Source organism: Cyrtonyx montezumae, unplaced genomic scaffold, assembly GCF_038088225.1.
Source record: "Cyrtonyx montezumae isolate F1298 unplaced genomic scaffold, pur_monq_1.0 scaffold_3, whole genome shotgun sequence".
Taxonomy (NCBI): Eukaryota; Metazoa; Chordata; class Aves; order Galliformes; family Odontophoridae; genus Cyrtonyx; species Cyrtonyx montezumae.
Window position 1 is genome coordinate 149,199,123 of NW_027072034.1, and position 21,298 is coordinate 149,220,420.

Here is a 21,298-nt window from a genome sequence, read left to right on the forward strand (position 1 = left end):
AAAACCTCACTGTGGGTTACTGTAAGTTTTAAAATGGTTTATACTCATGTGGATTTTCTAGCAGGAAATTTTTACACTGCTATTTCTCTGTTTAAGGTCTCTACTTTCCCTCTTCTTAAAGCAATATTTATTCTGCCCTAACTCCCGTTCTACATCTCTATCTGTAGTGTGTTACTGCAACGTGTACTTTATCAGTAATAAAGCAATTCAGAACTCCAGTACATCAGAGGTGACACCACACCTCCACAAGCCCATCACACCTCTGCTCTTCCACTGATGCCCTAGTACAAAAAAAAAGATAAACTTTTGGATAAGTTTATCCCACCCAAACCTCTATTTACTCAGTTCTGTATCTCCAGCATCCAGCACCACCCTAAATGAAGCTTATTGGATATGGTGCATTTCTATTACTCAATTTTTTTTTCCTTCAAAATGCCTGCTCATTACACTCTCTTGGGGAGAAGACAGCTTATCACAAACTTCTTACTTAAAAAGCAGCTTTTCAAATGTTTAGACCTTGAAATTTTGCGTTTTGACAAAACTGAAAGCACTGTACTTCAGTTTGAATTAATTTAATTCAAAATTCTATGCTACAAAAAAAAAGTGACAAGGAATTGTTTTAGGTTTTTCAAACTAATATTCTGGTGGACACTTGTTTCTACGTTTTTTGTTGTGGTGTCAGTGTGTAAGAACTTTCAAACTTTTATCTTCCATTTCAAGCTAAAAAAATAAATCTCAAAGAACCGGAGAGGGGTGAAAATATTTTCTCCTGGGTAACAGAGATGTATATTTGTGTTGTAATACAGTTATAAATCAAGGACTAAAGGCTGAGGTCTGCGTGGACATCTCCCTGTTATTCCTGTTTATTCACAAGGCAGTAGTAGAATCATAGAATAGTTTGGGTTGGAAGGGGTCATCTAGTTCCAACCATCCAATCATCTAGTTTCAACCCCCTGCTGTAGGCAGGGACACCTCCTTCTACACCAGGTTGCTCACAGCCTCATCCAACCTGGCCTTGAGTGCTTCCAGGGAGGGGGCATTCACAACCTCTCTGGGCAACCTGTTCCAGTGTCTCACCACCCTCTCAGAAAAGAATTTCTTCCTAGTATCTCATCTAAATCTAAACCCTCTTCTAGTTTAAATCAATTTCCCCTCATCCTGTTGCTACATACCCATACAAAAAGTCCCTCCCCTACTTTCCTGTAGGTCTCCTTCAGGTTCTGGAATAGCTGTGTATCCTCTACAAACTGACATGGACACAGAGTCACATCCAGTCACCCAGACTGCTAATGCTGAGGCATGGCTGGAGGGGTGTGCTTCTCAGACAAGGGCAGCAAAAATCTGCACCTTAAATGCAAAAAAAAAAAAATAGAAGTGTGTCTGTGAGCCTGTTGAGATCAACATGAAACACTTCAGACATTTTTGTTGTGTTCATTTGTGTTACTGGCTCATGTCCGTGCCTGATGCCTAATGTGCGTGGTACACTTCTTAAAGGACAGTATTCATGGCTCCAGGTGTGGGGCAGAGTGGCTGCCAAGCTGCATGGAGGAGAAGGATCTGGAGGTGTTAGTTTACAGCTGGCTAAACATGAGCCAGCAGCGTGCCTAGGTGGTCAAGAAGGCCAGTGACTCTTGGGCTTATACCAGAAAGTGTGGTCAGCAGGGTCAGGAAGGTGACTGTTTCTCTGTACCCAGCACTGGCGAGGCTGCACCTCGAGAGCTGTGTTCAGTTTTGAGACCCCTGCTACAAGGACATTGAGGCTCTGGAGTGTGTCCAGAGAAGGGCAGTGAAACTGTGAAGGTTCAGGAGCACAAGCATGATGGGAAGCAGGTGATGGTTGAGCCTGGAGAAGAGGGAGACGTTATAGCTCTCGACAGTTGCCTGTAAAATTGTGGTGAGGGGGAGAGAGTGGTCAGACTCTTTCCTGTGTAATAGCAGTAAGATGAGAGGCAATGGCCCCAAATTGCACCAGGGGATGTGCAGGCTGGATATCAGGAACAATTCTCAGAAAGAGTGTTGAGGCACTGACAGGCTGCCCAGGGAGGTGGTGGGGTCGCTGTCCCTGGAGGCACTCAAAAAACGCATGGATGTGGCACTGAGGGACACGGTCAGTGAGCACGGCGGGCACAAACTGAGAGTTGGACCAGATGGCCTTACAAAAATAAAATACAAGACAGGAGCGGCAGCAAAGCGCTGACCGACTGCAACGACAGCCGCCTACCACACCCCGCCCCACTCCCCACCGAGCCCGCCGGGCGCAGCAGGGACACCGCCCCGCGGCATGCCGGGACGGGGAGGCAGCGGCGGGTGCGCGCCGGCGGGCGGCGGACTACGAGTCCCAGCCGCGCCCGCTGCCGGCAGGAGGAGGGGTGGGGGCCGGAGTTGGCTGCCCGCCCCGCGCCCCAGGCGCTCACCTTGGGTGTGCGGCCGCTGCGCCGGGCCCGGCGGCTGCGAGGAGGTAACGGGCGGAGGTGAGCGGAGAACGACGGGCTGCGGCCGCACGGGGATCCCGCGCTGCCGCTCGGCCGTCCCTGGGCGGGGAAGAACAGCGGGTCTCGGCTGAGCCCCCTCGCCCCGGCCGCCTCCACTGCGGTCGCCGAGGGGATGCGTGGAGCTGCGGGACGAGCGGCTCTCACTGCTGCGCGGGCGGACCCGATAGCGGGAAGGGGGAAGCGGCGGGGGGGGTCCGTCATTTCCTCACGGGCTGCCCGGCACTGCGGGCCGCGTGGCTCCGAGCGGCTGCGAGAGCCGCTCCGCTTCGGAGTGCTGCTTGCAGCACTCGGATCCCCCCAGCCTCGCCGATAGCTCGGTTGAGCTGTGCTTGATCCCGTGTTCTGGCAAAGGCTGGAGTCGTGTGTCTCTGCCTCTCTCTGCGTCCGGACTGGGAGAGTTCAGAGCCCGTGGAGGGGATGCTGCGCCGGGTGGGTACGCAGCGGTGTACTAAGGATAGATAACAGCGAAGAAAATTGCTCTCACTGCTGTTACTTAATGGTGAATCAGCAGAAAGTACCTTCATATTTCTTGTATCTGTTGCGGTCACAGGGTGTTGGTCTGGATGGGGTCTGGACCCAGGTCTGGGCACTGACTTGTTTTTATATCTGTTTTCTTTTTCCCCATGAAGTTTTCTGAAAGAAGGCACGATTTTCAGAGGGACTTTTCAAAAGTATCTTCTATCCTGTTTGTATAAGAGAGTGCATTCTGGTTGAATAGCTGTCTTGATTTATGTTACAGAACTTTCTTAAGTTGTATGCTGCTTTGCTAGCTGCTGTAGAAACAGTAAAGGTAAGGTGATCAGCGGTATGGCTTCAGACACGTGGGTAGCTTGCACTGAATGAATTTGCTGGAGATCAGTTCTGCTGTCGGGCCTCCTCAGGTACCTATGGTCACATTTAGCCATACTTGGTTTATGGCAACTCCACGCATTCTCAGGACATGGGATGCTTGTTCCAGTACTGCTTCTAGCAGTGTTTCTGAACTTAGCTGTTATTGATTGATATGCAGTACACTGCCAAGCGTTTCTGAAATGGAAGTGTGTCTGTGCATGTAGGGAGAGAGTGGAGTTTCACCCAAGCAGAGCAGATGTTGGTAGCTGATAAAGCATGTTGATTTGAGATAGCACATACCTCCTTGTATAAACCTGAGGGCCTGGGCTCAGCAGTATTATGCTAAAAGCTTCATTAAGCTTAAAATTAGATTTGTGGGGGGAACTGGGGCTATATTGGGATATTAATGGAATCACGTTTCAGTGAAGGAGAGCTCTAAGTCCAACAGGAAAAAATGCGACGATACTTCAGGGCTTGAGCTCTGATCACACTACACCACACTATTGCTGTCTGAGTGATCTGCCCAGAGTTGCTGTGCTTTTGTTAGTCATGCTGTACGAAATTCTTTGGGAAAAGTAAGTTTTCTTGAAGCTTGTTTAATATACTTAGAGTTAAAAAGTTAAAGATGGCTGAACACAATTCTGGGAATTCAGTAGGAGAGAATGAAGTCTTCCCAGCCTTTGCCACAACCGAGTCTGGTTCTCTGAGCTGGGTGCTTGTTTAGGGGCTCTCATGCGTTCTGGCCATCAGATCTGAGAGACTTAGGGCAATAAGCAGCCTTCAGGTGTTGCCATTAGTGTGCCATTTCTGGTCCCTTGCTGTGGTTCAAATAATATCTTCATCACACTTCTCTCCAGAGGTAGCATTTTTGTCCCTGAGGATGCTGAGATGTTCCAAAAGCACATGGGAACATGGTTATAATTTGACACTAAAATCTTGCAGTGCAGAGGCACAGGCGTAGCATATGCCTTTGAAAGCAAAAGTTGCTGATAACACAAGAAAGACATGCATTTTTTTTACCAGTTCTACTTTTATTATTACCATTGTAATACAGACTGTTGTTGTCTTAAACTGTTCTTGATTTGGATTCCAGCTGTGAACTGTGTGAAACCCAGCCTTTGTGCAGCTCATGGTTCACCTGGAGAAGCACAATGTCTTTTTGTTTGCTTGCTCATCTCCCTAAGCCTCTCACTACGGAGTTATCTGTGGTCTAGAGCCTGCTGCTTTTCTGTGTCCCAGGAAACTTTCCCCCAAAGAACACAAGCCTCGGTGCTAGGTTTTGATGTTGTGAGCCTGTTGTTGTTGTCTAGATTTCCCTACGTGGGCTGGTCTAGCCGAGCTGGTTGTTCAGCTTTTACTGTGGTTGTGCTGGTTGTTATTGAGCTGGGTCTGTAGCCCTGTGAGGCAGAGGCAGCAATGTAAACTTGCCAGCTGCAACTGGAATCATTTCGGGAAATGCTGAAGCCCAAACTGTGTATGATTTATGTAATGGGTAGCTAATAAGGCTTAATGTGCCATTGTCCCCATGTCTCCAGTTTGAATACACAGTGACTGAAGCGTTTATGTTGTGGTAACTTTCCTAGCTACTACTTAAGTGTATCCAGACAGTCTGTGGTAACATCAGACCTTTAGCTGGGTAATAGGAGAGCAATGGACCTCAAGGGATAACGCAACTATAGTGACAGTGTGTCTGTGCATGTACAGTAGTTGTCAGTTTTACTATTAAATTGGATTATACAAAATCCCTAGGAATGCTTTGAGTTATTTCAGCTGCCCGTTCTTCCTCCTCTGACATTAATACACAGGGAGAAAGCCATCAGGGCTTTCATTCCCTCCAGTTTCTCACACCTCTGCAACACCAGAGCAGGTTGCCTTACTGTTGTGGGTTCCCCCATTAATTTACATGAAGGTCACTTCCCCATGACCCAATATTTGCATCCTTCTGCACATGATGATCTGCTGGCTGCCCATTTTTCTTATGTTTCATTGCTGATAGAGTTTTTCCATAAGAACTTGTTCTCCTAAAGCAGATGTTTTTCTACCCCGTGATTAGATAAGTCTATAACTTTAAGCAGTACACACCATAGCTACAGTTCTCAAGCTCAAATCAACCTATTAATTTCCCTGTGAAGTTTAGTGAAATAAGTGCTGTCCTTATCCTGATGTATATCCTTCTCTAGACCTGTTAAATAGTGTAATGTTGTCCTGATGGTTTGCCTCAGTTGCTGACTAACCTTGTTGATGGTATTTCTTAAACACAGCTACAAGACTTGCTGTTCCTGCTATTTTAGTAGCAGTTATCCATAGCCTTTTTTTCTTTGCAAGTTTATCAGCAGCCAAATGCAGGACGTTGTTTTCCTATTTGGTTTGGATTCTTTGTTCTCTGTGTGTGTGTGTAGTAGGTTTTTTCTTTTCCAGCTGATGTATTTTAATCTATTAGTCTAAACCTGACTTTCTAGTTGGGGTGAAGTTGATGTCAGAGTGTTCATTTTCTTTCATTTTGTGGAGATCAGATTCTGTGGCAGGGCTGGGGCTTTTGAGAACTTCTCAATTAATCTCTCTGAACTAAAGCATGGACAGAACTTATTGATCCAAATAAAAGAGTCTGCAGTCTCTGTCACTTGAAATATCATCGCTGGAGTCCAGTCCACTGGGGCTGGATCAGGTTAAGCCATTGCAGATTAAGGCTTGGCATTATAAAATATGAGTTCTGGACACTTGGTTTTCGTGGAACAGAATTAAAACCTTAATATGCTGTGCAGCATAGAGCTTGGATTGCCGCTCTGAGGGGTCCGTCAGGGAACGCTGCCTGCAGTGCTGGGCTCAGGCATGTCTGAGGAGGCACGTGTAAGTCATGGCTGGAACAAAGCCACAGGTTTTCATAGTTGCAGACATTTGTAATACCTTCTTTAAATGCTTTTGCTGCTGGTTTCAAACCTTTTTGGCACAATGCGCTTGTAGTCCTCATCTGGAAAAGATAGAAATGAGTCTGGTTGCCACTTCACCCATTGAGGTGTAACCCCACTTTCCCTGCTTACTAGAATAGTACTGTAGCTCCGTAGTTAAGACTGCAACATTGTTTTCTAAGCCCTTCTTATTTCCATTAGTTTCTTAATCTCCTGTCTCTGGTCTGTATCACAGTTCAGTGTGGAATTCTGCACAGTACTTCTTTTTCAGAAGCTCATTTTCAGACCTGTAGTATGTTTGTGTTTTTTGGTTCTTCTCTGGTTTCGTGCTTAAATTTGATGTGTATGGTCTTTTGGTATTGCAGTGCTCTAGATCATGCTGTACTTGTGTCCATGTAGCTAACAGATGATCTGGGCCTTTTGTATATGTGTTTGTATTGATGGAAAACTCTTGTAAGAAGTCAAACCAAAAAGTAACACAGTGGGCCTTTCTTCATTTCATTTGATGATCTTCACTTAGGCACTCATATTGTTTTTTCAGATCCTTGGTCATTGTGTCCTGTTTGGTTATTTTTTGAACAAATCCATTTGTGCTGGGAATCAGTTGGAACACTCTTCTTTGTCCCTACAGACTGACACTGGTGTCTGGTATAGATCTGATACGTCTTGTATAGATGGTGCTTTGATGGGTGGATTCTTGGCCTTCCTGTGTGCTTGAATGCTGAGCACCACTATTTTATCTTCTTGCAATGTACATATCCTCAGTTCTATCTTATAAATGCTGCTGATGAATGAAGGCCTCACCAAACACCTCTGAATAAAGAGTGCTTCAGTAGCTTTGTCAAATTGAAGTACAGCTGTGAGTGCAGGGGTCTGGCAGGTAATTTTATTGTTCCTGTACTCTTCAGTGGAAAACCTTCAACATATGAAGGTGTTCGTCACAAGCTGATAATGAGTCAGTCCAAGACAATTTTCATACGTTGTCCCATCTTAACTGCACTGTTGCAATTGTAGAGCCACTTTTTTTGTGGATCAAGATTAGTAGCTTTACTTGTGTGGCAAAGAGCAGAAACAGAACCATCACATGCACTGTGATGCACTCGTTGTGTGACAGCTGGTGTTTGAGCTCTCAGGGAGCAGTCGCCATTTCTTTTTCTATGAACTATGTTATCAGCCACAGAAGAAAAGTGAAGGCACAGGGTGAGTCTGCAGGGACTGGTGTGAGGCGACAAAAGACTTCTGCATGTGCTTTTCTTACTGTGAATGTTAAATATTTCAGCAGAAAGCAGTATTGGCCGCTGCCCACTGGTGTCCTTTGTGCATAACCCTGACGTCAAAAAGTTGAGGAAAGTCATTCCTGCTGGCTGGCAGTCTCCTCAGAGCACGAGGCAACGCCCTTAAGTACATAGGAGTCAGGAAGACGCTATCACTTGGATAACAATTCTACTGAGCCAAGTAGCAGTTGCCTAACTGGGCAGGATATGTCACAGGTCAAGTCCTACTTCTGCTCATACAAGATTTAGTTTGGTACCCAGTGCACAAACAACATACCCTGAAAATCTGTTGTAATATCAGCTGACAGGAAACTATCCTTTTCTTCCAAACACATGTCCTCATGTGAATGATAAAGTTGAACTTCTCTCTCAAAGCTATAGGAAGAGAGTTGCAGCTTGATTAAATAGTTGTCAGTATGACTTTCAAAGAGAATTTCTGCCCTGTGCTGATGCTCTTTGTTGGCTTTTTCAGAAACAACAGTTCCTTGGGAATTTCTTCAAGGATGGCAATTATAGCCTGTCCTGCGGAGAGGCAAATCCTTTCTGAAAGCACTCGGAAGAGAGCTTCCCCACAGGATCCTTCAGAAATTCAAAGCCTCTGTTAGTTGTTAGGGTAGTTACTTCTTGCCTTGTTGTCAGCAGTGAAACTGGAATATCAGTTTATACATTCAAAACTCTCTGTTTCTTTCCTTCCTTCGAACCCAGTCATTTATCCATGTAACCACAGTATGATTTGCTATCCTTCAGCTTCCCCTATGGCTTCAGACATTTGCACTATAAATGATCAGTGATATTATTGTGGTTATAAACAGCAACCTTCTGCTTTTTTTTGGGGGGGGTGGGAGGGGTTTATTTATATCTTGATGCAGCCAGTTGGGAAGCTACTGGTGTATGTAAACAGGGTTGATGAAGCAGTCTGTGATAGGAGGATTGTTAGGTGCTTTCTCCACTGAAGAAAGTGCAGCATGTAACAACAGTACCTTGCTACATGATCAGATGCTTGTTTGTTGAATGCTGGTTCCCATTGACTAGAAAAAGATGTATGAAGAGTGCCAGGTCATGAACAGATCTACTGTTCAGCTGGAGGTCATGGGTGCACTGATGTTGCATGTGCTGTGGAAATCATTGAGTTAGCTTGGTGTATGCTTTATCTTGATCCATGTTTTCTCTTCTGATTAGCACCTGGATGGCCACAATGAAACCTGCTCCAAAATGTTTTTTTGCAGTGGATTTCCCCCAGAGAAGTGAAACTAGCTAATGGTTACCTGACCTGAGGTGCACGAAAGGCTGTGCATCCTTATCAGTTGGCTCAAGATCAACAGAGCAGTCTTTGGCCATGATGCCGTTATGATTAACTTAACTGATTTTACTGCCTGTAGCTACTGCTTTTGGAGTTCAAAAGGAATGTTATGAAGGAGTGGGTATTGCAGATTCATACCCAACTTCACTAAAGCCACAAAACACAGAAGTAAGAAAATGATGTCCTTGAGAACCCATGTAAATAGGAGATCAGTGTCTACACTGGAAACGAGACAACTCTTATCCATGCCTGGCGGGGGAGAGCAGTGTTTGCTGCTCATAATGCCACAGGTATCTGCCTTAGGTGATACTGATTAAGCAGCTCAGTCACAGGTTTCCAAAACATTATCTTATTGAAAACAACATAAGATTGCTATTTGATAAGAGATAACATTAGATACTAATAAATAATCTGTGGAATAAATCTTTAGAGGTGAAAATATTGAGATTTATTTATTTTTTCTCTAAGGATCATAACGTATAAAATACCTCTTTATGCACAAGGGGTAAGTTTCATAGTCTTTTTTAATTACCTAGTTTGTTAGTATTGTCTGAGACAAGAATCTCAGTGCCTCACATCTTGTGATTGCATTCTTTTCAATAAGTAAAAGATTAGTTTGTTAAGGGAAAATCATGCTGAACTCAGCAGTCTGAGGCAGGTGAGGTTGCTGTTGTTTCCATGTCCCCAGGTCCCATGAGTGCCAAGGCTAGAGATGTATTCCCAGCAGGCACACAGAGCATACGCAATATATTTGTATGCATGGCCAGCCATGTGGGATAGATGGACAGCACCAGCCATCTCATCTTCCTTCTCTGTTTGAGCAGGATGGAGGTCCACAATGAGAATAGGTATGTATTATTATATGTTTGTATCTCCAAGGTGGATCCCTCTAGCAACTGCGCTTAGACGCTCATGGTCCTGCTGCTAGATCCTGCTTCCCTGTGTCCCCTATTGCTGGCAGCTGGCCACATAAACCCTTGAGGCCTCCTCCATTTGCTGGCACAGACAGTTATCTGTTGATCAGATTGATCAGGATTCCCCAGCTCCTGATAGCTGTCTCGCACCAAGCCCCAGTTCTCCCACCCCCAGAGTGGGCTGGGACTCCTCTGGCCCCATTGCTGATCCCCTGTGCTACTTGGGGCTCATGCAGATGGGCTGATCACTCCTGTGGTAGAACTGGAGTGAGTGTTCAGAGGAGCTTTTATTGCATAAGCAACACCGTCTATGCAGGCATCTTAACTTTATATGTGCTAAAGAGTGGAAATCTTCTGTCCAAAAGCTGTGCCAGGATTGATCCTCATGTTTTAATTTTTTTTTAAAGGCTCCCAAAAAAGTCTCCTGGAGTGCATTTCTTATCTTACTACCTACACAGTGAAAGTTCTGTTTGGTTCACAAGTTATTTCTGAATTTGTGAAGCTTCACCTGAAGACTGCAATTCTAAAACATCTATTTGTTAGTTAGTAGGAGTGGCAAAGGAGAAACAAGGACGATAAGTGCAGTCCAAGGAAATTAAGAAAACTCATTCCTTATAACCCCACCCAGTCATTTTACATCTGCTTTGTGCTTGTTCAAAAAATAATTCAATTTCTGGTATCATTTTATAATTATTTAAGATGATGAGTGAAAGAGTATAAAGGCCCTGAGGAATGAGGTCAGAGAGGAAAGAAGGAAATGAGAAAAGTCACTGTTCTGACAATTGACTCTTGAGATGTTAGCAACAGACTCTAGCAATAGCTCTGCTTTTCAGTGTACAATTGGTGGAGTGTATCTTCTAAACATTGAATTCCACAAGCCCCTTTACTGATGGCAGTCCTCTTTATTTGTAATCTTAAAGATACTTGATAAACTTGCAGTTCACGATGAAACAGAGTTCCCCAGCACAGATGCATTTCTCTGGTATAATGCTGTATTAGTAATTTCCACCCATACTTTTCCAGCATCTATGCTTAGCTACCAAAAGGAAGGCTTTCTGCTCCTTTAGAACAGGCAGGTCAGTGGATCTGTTGTTGAGCCCCTTGAGTTATAGTGGACAGATTCAGGTACATTCAGGTTAGAAACACAAGGTTAGGAACAGAAGCGCCCCATTCTGACATTATAACACTCTTAAGGCTGTGATAGTGGTGCAGTGTGTTGTTTTTCATGTCTCCAGCTTTTTTCTCTTTATACACTGTATTTTGAATATAAAGAGCAAGCATCTGTTGTACGTGTTTGGATGTCCACAGTAACCAAATTCAGGTCCTTAGAAATTTGATGGTTGTATTCTCATTTATGTAAACTGGATCAAAAATTGCTGTCATCTGCAAGGTCGGTGTAGGTGGCTTTACAACTCTGCTTTATCACCTACTATTGTGAAGAGAAAGTGCTTGATTACTAGTGATGGTGTTATCAAGTGATATTTGCTTCCCTTTTTTTTTTCTTTGACACCTTCAGTTTGATAGTAGCAGTAAAGAAATAAGAACAGGTCTTTATCGGTCAGATAAAGAATCGCTAACTCTTAAGTCTTTTGCATACAGCTTTTAGCTACTTTAGCTTAACTTTTATCTGGCTGATAAGATTAATGGCAGTGTTTCTTAGCAGCATGTTAATTTTATCCTTGCTATGAAGTTCAAAGGTTGTCCAAGAATGGTATTCCACTATTAAGTAAGACGCCCGGATGCCGGAAGATCGCCTTTCTCTTCCCTTAGCTGAGGCTCTGAGAGTTTTCAGAATTCACTGTTATGCTGTGTCTTCACAGGAATTAATCTAATTATTTTTCCTCTTCCTTGAGCATGCTAGAGTGAAGGCAGAGTCTGAATTTGTAAGCCTTGCAAATCTTTATTGGAAAATCATAATAACGGTGGTCAAGAAACACTTGGAGAGACGCAGAGCTAGTCACAAAATGCTGCTCTCTCTAACTGCACAGCTACTTGGTGGACAATATATATTATCTGTTGTAATATTATCTTTATCTGCACGGCTTCTTTCTGGATGATTAAATCCCAGCATTTCCAGGTGCATGGAGTCATTTCTTCCAGGGGCAGGACTTTGTGCTTCCCTGTGTTGAACTCAGTAGGGTTCCTGTCTGCCCATTTCTCCATCCCATCATGATGCTTCTGAGTAGCAACACAACTATCTGGTGCATCCACCACTCTTTTCAGTTTAATATCATCTTCAGACTTGAAGGTGCACTCAAGGACTTCTATATGTCCCCAGCTTTTTTCAAGTTCCTGAACCTGATCCTGTTTCACTTCAGATAAGTTTTCCTTGCTCCAGACTCTTCCACTAGTCTCCAGGGCTAGGGTTGCTGAAGGCTGATCTTGCTGATAGAAACTGGGGCAAAGCTAATCATTCTCCATGTCCTTTGTCCTTTTCAGTCAAGTGCTTGTGTTTTCTGTAAACCTCTTCTTGCTGCTGCTACACCTGTAACTCTTGTTGATGCCATTCATGTTTTTCTCCAGGTTCAACTCCAGGAGGCCTTTGGCTTTCCTTAACCTGTCCCTGAATGCTTAGGCAGCATCTCTGTGTTCTTGCTGGGTCATCTGTCCTTGCTGCCACATCTTGTGTGCTTTTTCACATAGGAGTTTTGTCAGGAGCTCCTTGATCATCTGCGCTGGCCTTCTACCACTCTTGCTCGAATTCCTGTTCACTGGGATATACAATTCTTGAATTTGGAGTAAGTAATCTTTGACAATCAGCCAACTCTGTGGGATCCTTCTCTCTGTGACCATACACCGCGGGTCTTCTGAGGCCTGGGACTGATTCAGCTATTTGTCTTGTTCCACTCAGGATCCTTTTAATGAAGCACTGGAACAGGTCACCCAGAATGGTGGTTGATGCCCTGTCCACCGAGACGGGCAAAGTCAGACTGAACAGGGCTCTGAGCACTTGATCTAGCTATAGGTGTCCCTGGTCATTGCAGGGGAGTTGCACCAGATGGCCTTTAAAGGTTCCTTCCAACTGAAGTGGTTCAGTGATTTGATGATCCTGAACCCTATCTCATGGGTGCTGCAGCCAAGGCTTCTCCCATGCTTCATGTTCCTAACAGGTTCTTCCTTGTGGGTAAGCATCAGGTCTAGCAGGGCACATCCCCTTGTCAGCTTCTTCATCACCTTTATCAGGAAACTGTAATCACTGCACCCTAGAAAGCTGCTGGATTGCTTGTGCTTTGCTGTAGTACATTAGGACAGTTAACATTTCAGTTATTTTTACAATTCGTGCCTGTCTCACTATCTGGAACAGAGCAAGATATGAAATGGGAAGTGGTATTTGTGGGCAGGTAGACTTTGGTGCAGAAAAAAGTGCTGCAGGTATATGTTTGGCTGCTAACAGTATGGAAAGTAATTGCTTACAGTATGCAGTGAGATGCATTGCTAACATGAAGATGGGAAAAAAAAAAAAAGCAGGGGCACTCAAGTGGGAACTGAGGGTAGAATAATCCTGTTCTAACGTTGACCAGGACCACAGTTTGTTAAGCAATAATGTGAGGAAATAAATTGTCATTCAAACTTCTTAGTGACTTGGAACTATGTAAAGATGGGAAAGAAGCTTAAAATGCATTTCAAGAGAGCAAAGCTAACAAGCTCTGATAGCACCTTGGATGTACCACTGTTCCTGCAAACCTGTTTTTGGTGTCTTATTTTGTGCAATAAAGCTGAAGTAAATCTTAAATGTGATCTGAATTAAAAATACAGTTTCAGTAAAATATCCTTTTGTGACTATATATGGAAAACCCTTCTACAAAATAATGAGAGCTGAAGAGTTGCTGTGTTCCTGAAGATAGAGAACTGTGAGAACTGAGTGGAAAATTCTAGAACCTCTGTCAGACTAAAGGCTCTGTGAGTAATATTGGTGCTGGGCAGACTGTATTTGCTGAATCAGAGCACTGGAGCACTTGTGGTTAGCCGTGAGCATTTAGGTGGAGCTTGTTTCAGTTCTGTGCAGTAACCCTTTTCTAGGAAAGTACTGATGTCCAGTCAGAAACTAAGCACCTCTGGGTTAACTCCCTTGGTTAAAGGCAAACGTGCTTAAATGCCTTACTGGACTTGGGCCTAGACACCTAGTTCACAATTAGAGATTTTTCCCATTATTTAAAGGGATCAAACCATAAGTAACATCTCTACCTAGATGAGAATGATTGTGGTAAGATTCAGCTTAAAATACATGTATTTTTCCTTATTAATCCACAGCACGTCAAAAACATCAGTGTCATCTCTTAGATTCTGGATTATAAGAATTTAACTGAAATCTGTCCTTTATTTTTAAAGGCAATTTGGTAATCTGTTTTTGCTAGGCTTCACTGTATTTGTGTGTACTTTCTGTTGTCAAATGTAGTGCTAGCCAGTATCTCTTCTTATTGATATAGCAGCTCTGTCATTTTGCTTCTATAAACACGGGGTACAAACTAACCAGGGATATCACCCTAAAAAGAAGAAGAGTCCTGGAGAACTCTGAATTATGAGTTAGAGTTCAGTTTGTGAGTAACTGTGATTCAGAGTTACATTTATGGAAGTAACCACCACAGTAATGAACAGAGCAAGTCCTGAACGTGTTTGGATGTTTTGGCAATGGCACCCCATTTTAGTGGGTGCAGGACTGAGGACAGCAGTATCATGGAGACTTTAAGGTTGAAAAGACCAATGAGATCTAATCCAACTGTCAGTTTGTCATCACCATGCTCACTAAACTGTGTCCCAAAGTGCCACCACATCTGCACGTTTCTTGAACATCTCCACACAGAGTGGGTGTGCAGCCTGTTCCAGCACCTCACCACTTTCTGACACCCGAAGAAACGGTGCCTTTGAAATAAGTTATTTGAAAGCAGTTAATTGTATATCCTTCAGATAATTGCTGTCTGGAAAAAGAAGCCTCTGAAAGAGGGAAGAGAAAGCAGGGTGGACAGGTGCAGGAAGCACTGGTTATCTGGAGAAGGAAATAGCTTTCTCATTTTTAAGATCGAAGTATTGTGTTTTGGAGGTGGGTGTTACAGTTCGTGAGTAAGCAGCAATAAAGCAATCTCTCTTCAATATTCACATTTCCTTTAGAAGCTGAGGAGGAAGGGAGCAGATAAGCATGAACATACCCTTCCATTTTTGCGTTTCTGCAATTATTTACAGAGTAATTAATGCAAAAGCTGTCTTTACATAGGAGAAGCATAAAAATAATGGTTTCCCTATAGTAAAGATAATGGATGTAATTTATTTATTTACTGTTACTGACCGTCTAATTAATGCTTTTAAACTTCACTCACAATTCTGGTGCCTGGCTCTCAGAAAGGAAATTCCAAATGAGAGGTTCAGACAGTGACATTCACTGACCAATTTTTTTTCTCTGCAGCCAGGTTTTGCTGTGCAGACTGTGGAGCTGTTCTTCCTCGTCTCCTGCTTAGTGAGATCAGATATGGAAGATGCTCAAGAAAGTGAAGTGTGTCTTCAGCAAAATGAGAAGTATCGTGTGGAGAGACCAATATATAACCAAGAGATCTTGCAAGGACAGCTGCACAAACGAGAAAGAACATCTCAGACTTTGAGGCAGAGAATTGAGCACTCTTGCCGGTAGGATTTTGTTTCATGTGATTTTATTGTTTAGAACCATGCCAATTGTCTTTTCATACACATAGATGGTAATTCCTTCAAAGAAGCCTACAAGATAAAAGCACTAGTTTTAGTTTGATTTTTCAGCTAGACTGTCATGAAGCTGTGTATGTGTTTTTATATGTAAATATGTAGCTATATTACAAACTGTTGGATAAATTATTTGAGTTACCTTCATTAAAGTAGAAAGGAAAAATATGTAGAATAGGCATGTGACATGTAGATTCTTAAGACCCCAAAAAAGTGTGTCCTTCTTACATGGAAATATTTACAACTAAATTTGCACTTCACATGACCATTTCATGGAAGAATGGAAGTACACGACAAGTGTGTAGTAGTCAAATTATTAGCCAAATGAGGATTTAATTGAGGTTCTTGGTAGCTTTTAACTAACTGCCTTGCAGTCTAGGTATCAGCTGGCTACATATAAAATGCCCTTAACTGTGCAGCTCTAGCTTTGTAATGCCAGAGGATAATGAAGGGAAGCTTCTTATACTATCAAGTTTTCATTTGCTTTACATTTATCAATGCTTTATTTGCAGAGTTGACTCTGTTCCTTGCCACAATGTTGTTCTGTCTGACTACTTGTCTGTTAAATATTTGGTTTGTGTCCCCACAATTTGATGCTTGGAGATTTGCTTTTGTTAATTGAATGATTATTCTAATGGTAACAGCACCTAATTCCACTCCAAAAGAATGTATCTGTCCCTAATAAAAATTATGTAGCTCAAAATCTACGGAGTAGATTGAATTGCAAGAAGTGTGAGAGACTAGTTCCTCCTCACTTTAACAACAAGCTTCTACCCTATGCCATTTAGTCCTGTGACAATTTGGGATTATTAACAAATTTCTGCAGTTTTCTCATAGTTCCTTTACACAGAGAAGCATTTCTATGCTTCCAGTGTTGTATTTTTACATAAGATTAAACTTTCTTACCACACTGGAATCAATGTATGATGCATGACAGTGCTGAATATATATTTCTTGTCTTTATTTGTTGTCGTGAGTCAGGGTTTCAAAAGGTTAGTAACTCTGCTAAAAGATCAGTGTTGCTGACTTCAGTGCCTTTCCTTTCATGGTAAAGGAGGACTATATTCTCAAGCAGCCTTAAAATTAGCCTATTAGTAACAGTGATAGTATAAAGTACTAGTAAAATAATTAAAAAAAAGTGTGGTACTTCAAAAGTTATACTATAAAAGTGTAAAATATCCAGTCAGTAAGAATAGGATAAGCATTATAAAGTATCTTGAGATCTATGAAGGAAAAGCACTACCTGAAAGCAAGTTATCCTCAGGGATTGTTATTAGGCAAATGATCTCAGACAGAAGCATTGTGTGACTGCCCCATTGTGCATAGGCTTGAACAATTTCACTTCCCTCAGAATTCCAGCCTCGCAAGATTGTAGACCAACATGTGATAGAAGTCAGAAATAGCTGGAGTCGTGATTGTTTGTGCATAAGCTTTGTATAGGAAACACTGTAATCAGGAATCTGAGTCTGTGTTTAATGGGGCTGTCACGCTGCATAGGAAAGAAAGGGTTTTTTTTTTACCTGCTAGCATCTGACTTTTTCTTTCTGCTTTGATTTTTCAGTTGTTCTTCTAAGAAAGCTAAGTCTCATCTTTACAGTTTCTTACCAATTTTAAAATGGCTTCCCCGTTACCCAGTGAAAGAATACTTATTAGGAGACATTATCTCAGGTATAAGCACTGGAGTTATGCAGCTTCCTCAAGGTGAGTATCTCTCTGGTTTTATTCATCCTGTGCTTTTCTTTTTCTGTGTTTGCTTTTATGGTAGTGACTGGCTTCCTGAATGGGCCTTTCAGATGTGTATCTGGCGGTCAGTACAGCATTAAGCAGACCAACCAGGAAGGAGCTTTGTTCAGAACTGCAAGCCAGTTTGCTAGAGTAGGTTACACAGGAAAGTAACTAGGTGGGTTTGGGGTATCTCCAGAAAAGGAGACTCCACAAACTCTCTGAGCAGATGATTCCAGTGCTCTGTCACCATCAAAGTAAAGAAGTTTTTCCTTTTGTTTGTATGAAACTTCCTGTGCTCCAGTTTGTGCTCATTGCTATTGTTGGCCACCGCCAAAAAAGAGCCTGGCCCCATGCACTTGACTCCCACCCATTAATTATTTGTGAGCATTGATAGAATCAGCCTGAAACCCTCAGTCTTCTCCAGGCTGAGCAGCCCCAGATCTTTCAGTCTTTCCTCATGAGGGAGATTCTCCAGGCCCCCAGTCTTTTTTGTGGCCCGTGTTGGCACTACTAAGTGGGCATCTTTGTACTGACATAGTAGCAGGCAACAATTAGCATGATGAAAATCAGTCAAGAGTAACTTACATAACAAGAATAAGAATCTTTGGAACTTCTATTAAATTAATTGGAAGTTTCACACCTAGTAGAGCCAGGCTTTGAAGCTGAAGCAGACTGTAGAAGGATAAGAAGGGAACTGTATTCACTGTACTTTTCAGTTCATGGTGACTGGGCTAGTGAAGCCTTTTGTTAAGCCTGTCACTGTCAGCAATTTCAGAACTGCTGCAGTGTTAAAAAGTGGCTTCATTTTTACTGCAGTGTCATTACGGAGTGCCATCACATTTTTGGGAATGGCAACTTCATGGCCAGCAGTTCTCAAATTAGGGAATCCTTGATATTTTTTACAGAGCCCAGTCCAGCGGGATCCTCACGTTAAGGGTAATGTAGCATACATAAGTTTACTTAGGAAATAAGCCAGAGCTTAATTAAACTTATTACTGCCTCACTCATTCCCCTTTAGGATGAGGCAGGTCTGAAGAATGAATCTGTAAATCTCAGAAATGTAGATTTTTATGGGATGACCCATTATGGTAATGAAATATCCTGACTTAGTGCAATTGACCTTTATATGTCTGCAGCTTACCAGATTTGTGCTTTTTTTTTTTATAATGAAGGATTTTTCCTTACACAAACATAAGCATCAACTTATCTTTAACAGATCAGTGCTGTGGTAAACTGTTAGACAGATCTGTCATACAGTAGGCACAAACATCACCATGTGTATACAGAGGCATGGTTTATGTGATGGACTAGATAAGAGCACTAAAATGTAAGTGGTCAGCAGTGAACTTTAAACTTAATGTTGTAACTTTGTTTTAAACTAAACATTATTCTTTCCTTCAGTGATTGCAGTCATACCCTTGAACTGCTCTTGATCTTTTCCTTTTTGAAAAGACAGAAGTTCAACTTCTACTTTTCTGGAAAGGATGTCATTATAGCAGGCATGAGGTCAAAGAAGCCTGGGAATCTTGCCAGGTTTGAGCAGTGACCTCCTGTCATGTCAATATTTCTTTATTTCCTTGGCACTGACAGTATTTTAAAAAATGCCAGTACAAGTGAAAAGGAAAGAGAATAAAAGGGTGTTCAGATCAGGAACTTCACATAGACCCACCTTCCTGCTTTGACACCACTGGTTTTTAGTTCTGGTGAGTTCATTGTCATATTAAAGGCCAGGATGTTATGGTACAGGATGTTCTGCTGATGCTCTTGGCATGAGATAGTCCCTGGACAGAGAGGACATGTGGTGTGAGTTTCAGAAGTACTTAATTAAAAGCTCATTGCTACAAGAAAATAAAAGATCGATCAGTCCAGTTCTTGGGTAGGTTAGATCTTGGATATTTTGGGTATCAGCAAGTCCCTGTGAACTACTGCATTGCAACAAGACTACTTGGATGACACTGAAGATTCCTTCGTGGCCTGTTCTTTTAGGATAACCTCATGCTTTATCTCTGAATTGAAAACTGCATTAATAGAGAGGTGTTGTAGAGTATCTCTAACTCTCCTGCACTGAATCCTTTCTTAATGTGTGCTGGAATTCTGAGCTTTTCAGATTCCGATTGGAGCAGTCCACCAGAACATGGTAACGACATACAGCTTGTGTGTTGTGACTCTACACTTGTCTAGGTGAACTAGAGAACAAATTAAGCTAGGATACAGTATTTGCTTTAGTGCAAGTCATGTAGAGCTACTGGATTTGCTGGAACTGCTCAGGACAGCTCCACATCACGTGAAGCACACAGTGTGCTAGTGAGTGCAGTCTCATGGTAAGTACCCATGCAGTCCCATGGAGCGAGAGCATGGTGGGAGTTGTCCCTTACGACTTAAATCTTTTTGCTTGAAATTGTTTTTTTTCTGCCTAACATGTGTATTTATGTCTGTTTTCTAGGTTTAGCTTATGCTTTGCTGGCAGCTGTTCCCCCAGTATTTGGCCTATATTCTTCATTTTATCCTGTCTTTCTGTATACTTTTTTTGGGACCTCCAAGCACATATCAATAGGTATAACTGCATGGACAACTGTATGTTTTTGTGTTTGTGTCTAACAAAACTGTAAAAATTAAACTACATAAATACAAAAAAAAAATTTCTAAACTCACATTTAAGTGAATAAGAGATACACAAATGTGTTGAGCATGAGCAAGTTTTTTTATTCTTAATTTATCCATTGCTTTGGAAAGAATAAAGAGCTGGGGGGGAGAGGGGTGTGGTTAGGTCTATAAATGTGTGCTGTGAACTCTTAAACTATGATTTCATCTCTGTTGTCAACCATCTTCTGGCCATGAGTCTTTAATTTGCATAATAGGAACTGAGATAGAAAAATGGATGATATTTACTTACCATAGAAGTCTTGTGTTCAATATCTAAACAGCTTTAGTGATACTGAGTACTGGAGTAGATGCTGGGACTAAAAAATATGCTATTTAGATAGAAGAATCTATTATCAAATAGATCCATGGATCTGTGCAGGTTGTAGTAAGGAAGCCTAGAACTGTTCCTTACACCTGCCAGAATTTGAACTCATTATTTTCTTTCCCACTTTTTTCAGGCACTTTTGCTGTGATTAGTATGATGGTTGGCGGGGTTGCTGTGAGACAGGTGCCTGATGAAGTGGTCTCTGTAGGCTACAACTCAACTAATGCTACAGATGCCTCTGAATACTACGGTCTTAGGGATGACAGGCGGGTGCAGGTAGCTGTGACCCTCGCCTTTCTTTCAGGAATTATCCAGGTATGTGCACACAGTTTGTTGTAAGAGCTGCTGCCAGACTTGCAGCTGCAAGGGGCAGCAGATCTTAGTCAACAGGCTCATTCTTCAGAAGTGTACTGGGTAGAATGCAAGCTGCTTCATGGCAGCCACACAGCAGAAGTGGTTTGCAGGGGGATGCATGGGAGTCAAGTCTGTGTCTGAGCATCTTGCCTTGATGGGGAAGAACAGGACCTCCCTTTTCATTTTGTTTCCTATCTTGTCAGAAAAAGAACTCTACCTGGTGTTCTCTAGTATGTCCATAAACACATACAAGCACCTGTTTATGTGTGTCTTGTGTTGCACCTGACAGTTGTATGGAAGATTTGGGGCACTGATGGCTGTTTGCTGAATTGTGGCTTTGGAAGGGCCGGGTTTGAGGCTGCCTGATTGGGCTTGGGGATAAGAAGATGTGGTCTGTCTGCTGTGTAGTGCTAATATACAGATTACAATGAGAGTCACACAGTTCCTGTTTCTCTTCTTCATTAGTTGTGTTTAGGTTTCCTTCGATTTGGGTTTGTGGCCATCTATTTAACAGAGCCTCTGGTGCGAGGATTTACTACTGCTGCTGCAGTTCATGTCTTCACTTCACAGTTAAAGTATCTGCTTGGAGTAAAGACTAGCCGATTCAGTGGGCCCCTCTCAGTTGTGTATGTAAGTAACTACCTTCACTAAATATGCCTGCATATATGTTTATGTACAACTTAAAGCTTGGGTTGTGATTTCTATTGGAAACGTGAGGGTGCCTGAGCACTGACTGGTACACGTGCTCACAGAGACTGTGGAGTCTCCTTCTCTGGAGATATTCAGAAGTCACCTGGACAGAGTCCTGGGTTATGTGCTCAAGGGGGCCCTGCTCAAGCAGGGAGGATG

The 21,298-nt window shown here is 42.6% G+C and overlaps 1 protein-coding gene across 7 annotated transcripts in view; it reads left to right on the forward strand.

Moving 5' to 3' along the window:
* The first annotated feature begins 2,381 nt into the window (after positions 1–2,381).
* Positions 2,382–21,298, forward strand: part of SLC26A5 (solute carrier family 26 member 5) — a 31,610-nt gene continuing 12,693 nt past the window's right edge. For 3 of the 7 annotated variants that reach the window (XM_065743628.1, XM_065743633.1, XM_065743634.1), the window contains exons 1-6: positions 2,952–3,282; positions 15,116–15,333; positions 16,964–17,103; positions 19,571–19,681; positions 20,229–20,410; positions 20,915–21,079. In XM_065743628.1, coding sequence (XP_065599700.1) covers positions 3,223–3,282; positions 15,116–15,333; positions 16,964–17,103; positions 19,571–19,681; positions 20,229–20,410; positions 20,915–21,079 — 876 coding nt within the window. In that variant the 5' untranslated portion in view covers positions 2,952–3,222. Of the gene's footprint in view, positions 2,472–2,844; positions 2,922–2,951; positions 3,283–11,666; positions 11,722–15,115; positions 15,334–16,963; positions 17,104–19,570; positions 19,682–20,228; positions 20,411–20,914; positions 21,080–21,298 lie in introns of those variants that run through there. The other 4 variants (XM_065743631.1, XM_065743630.1, XM_065743629.1 and 1 more) reach the window with 4 other exon arrangements.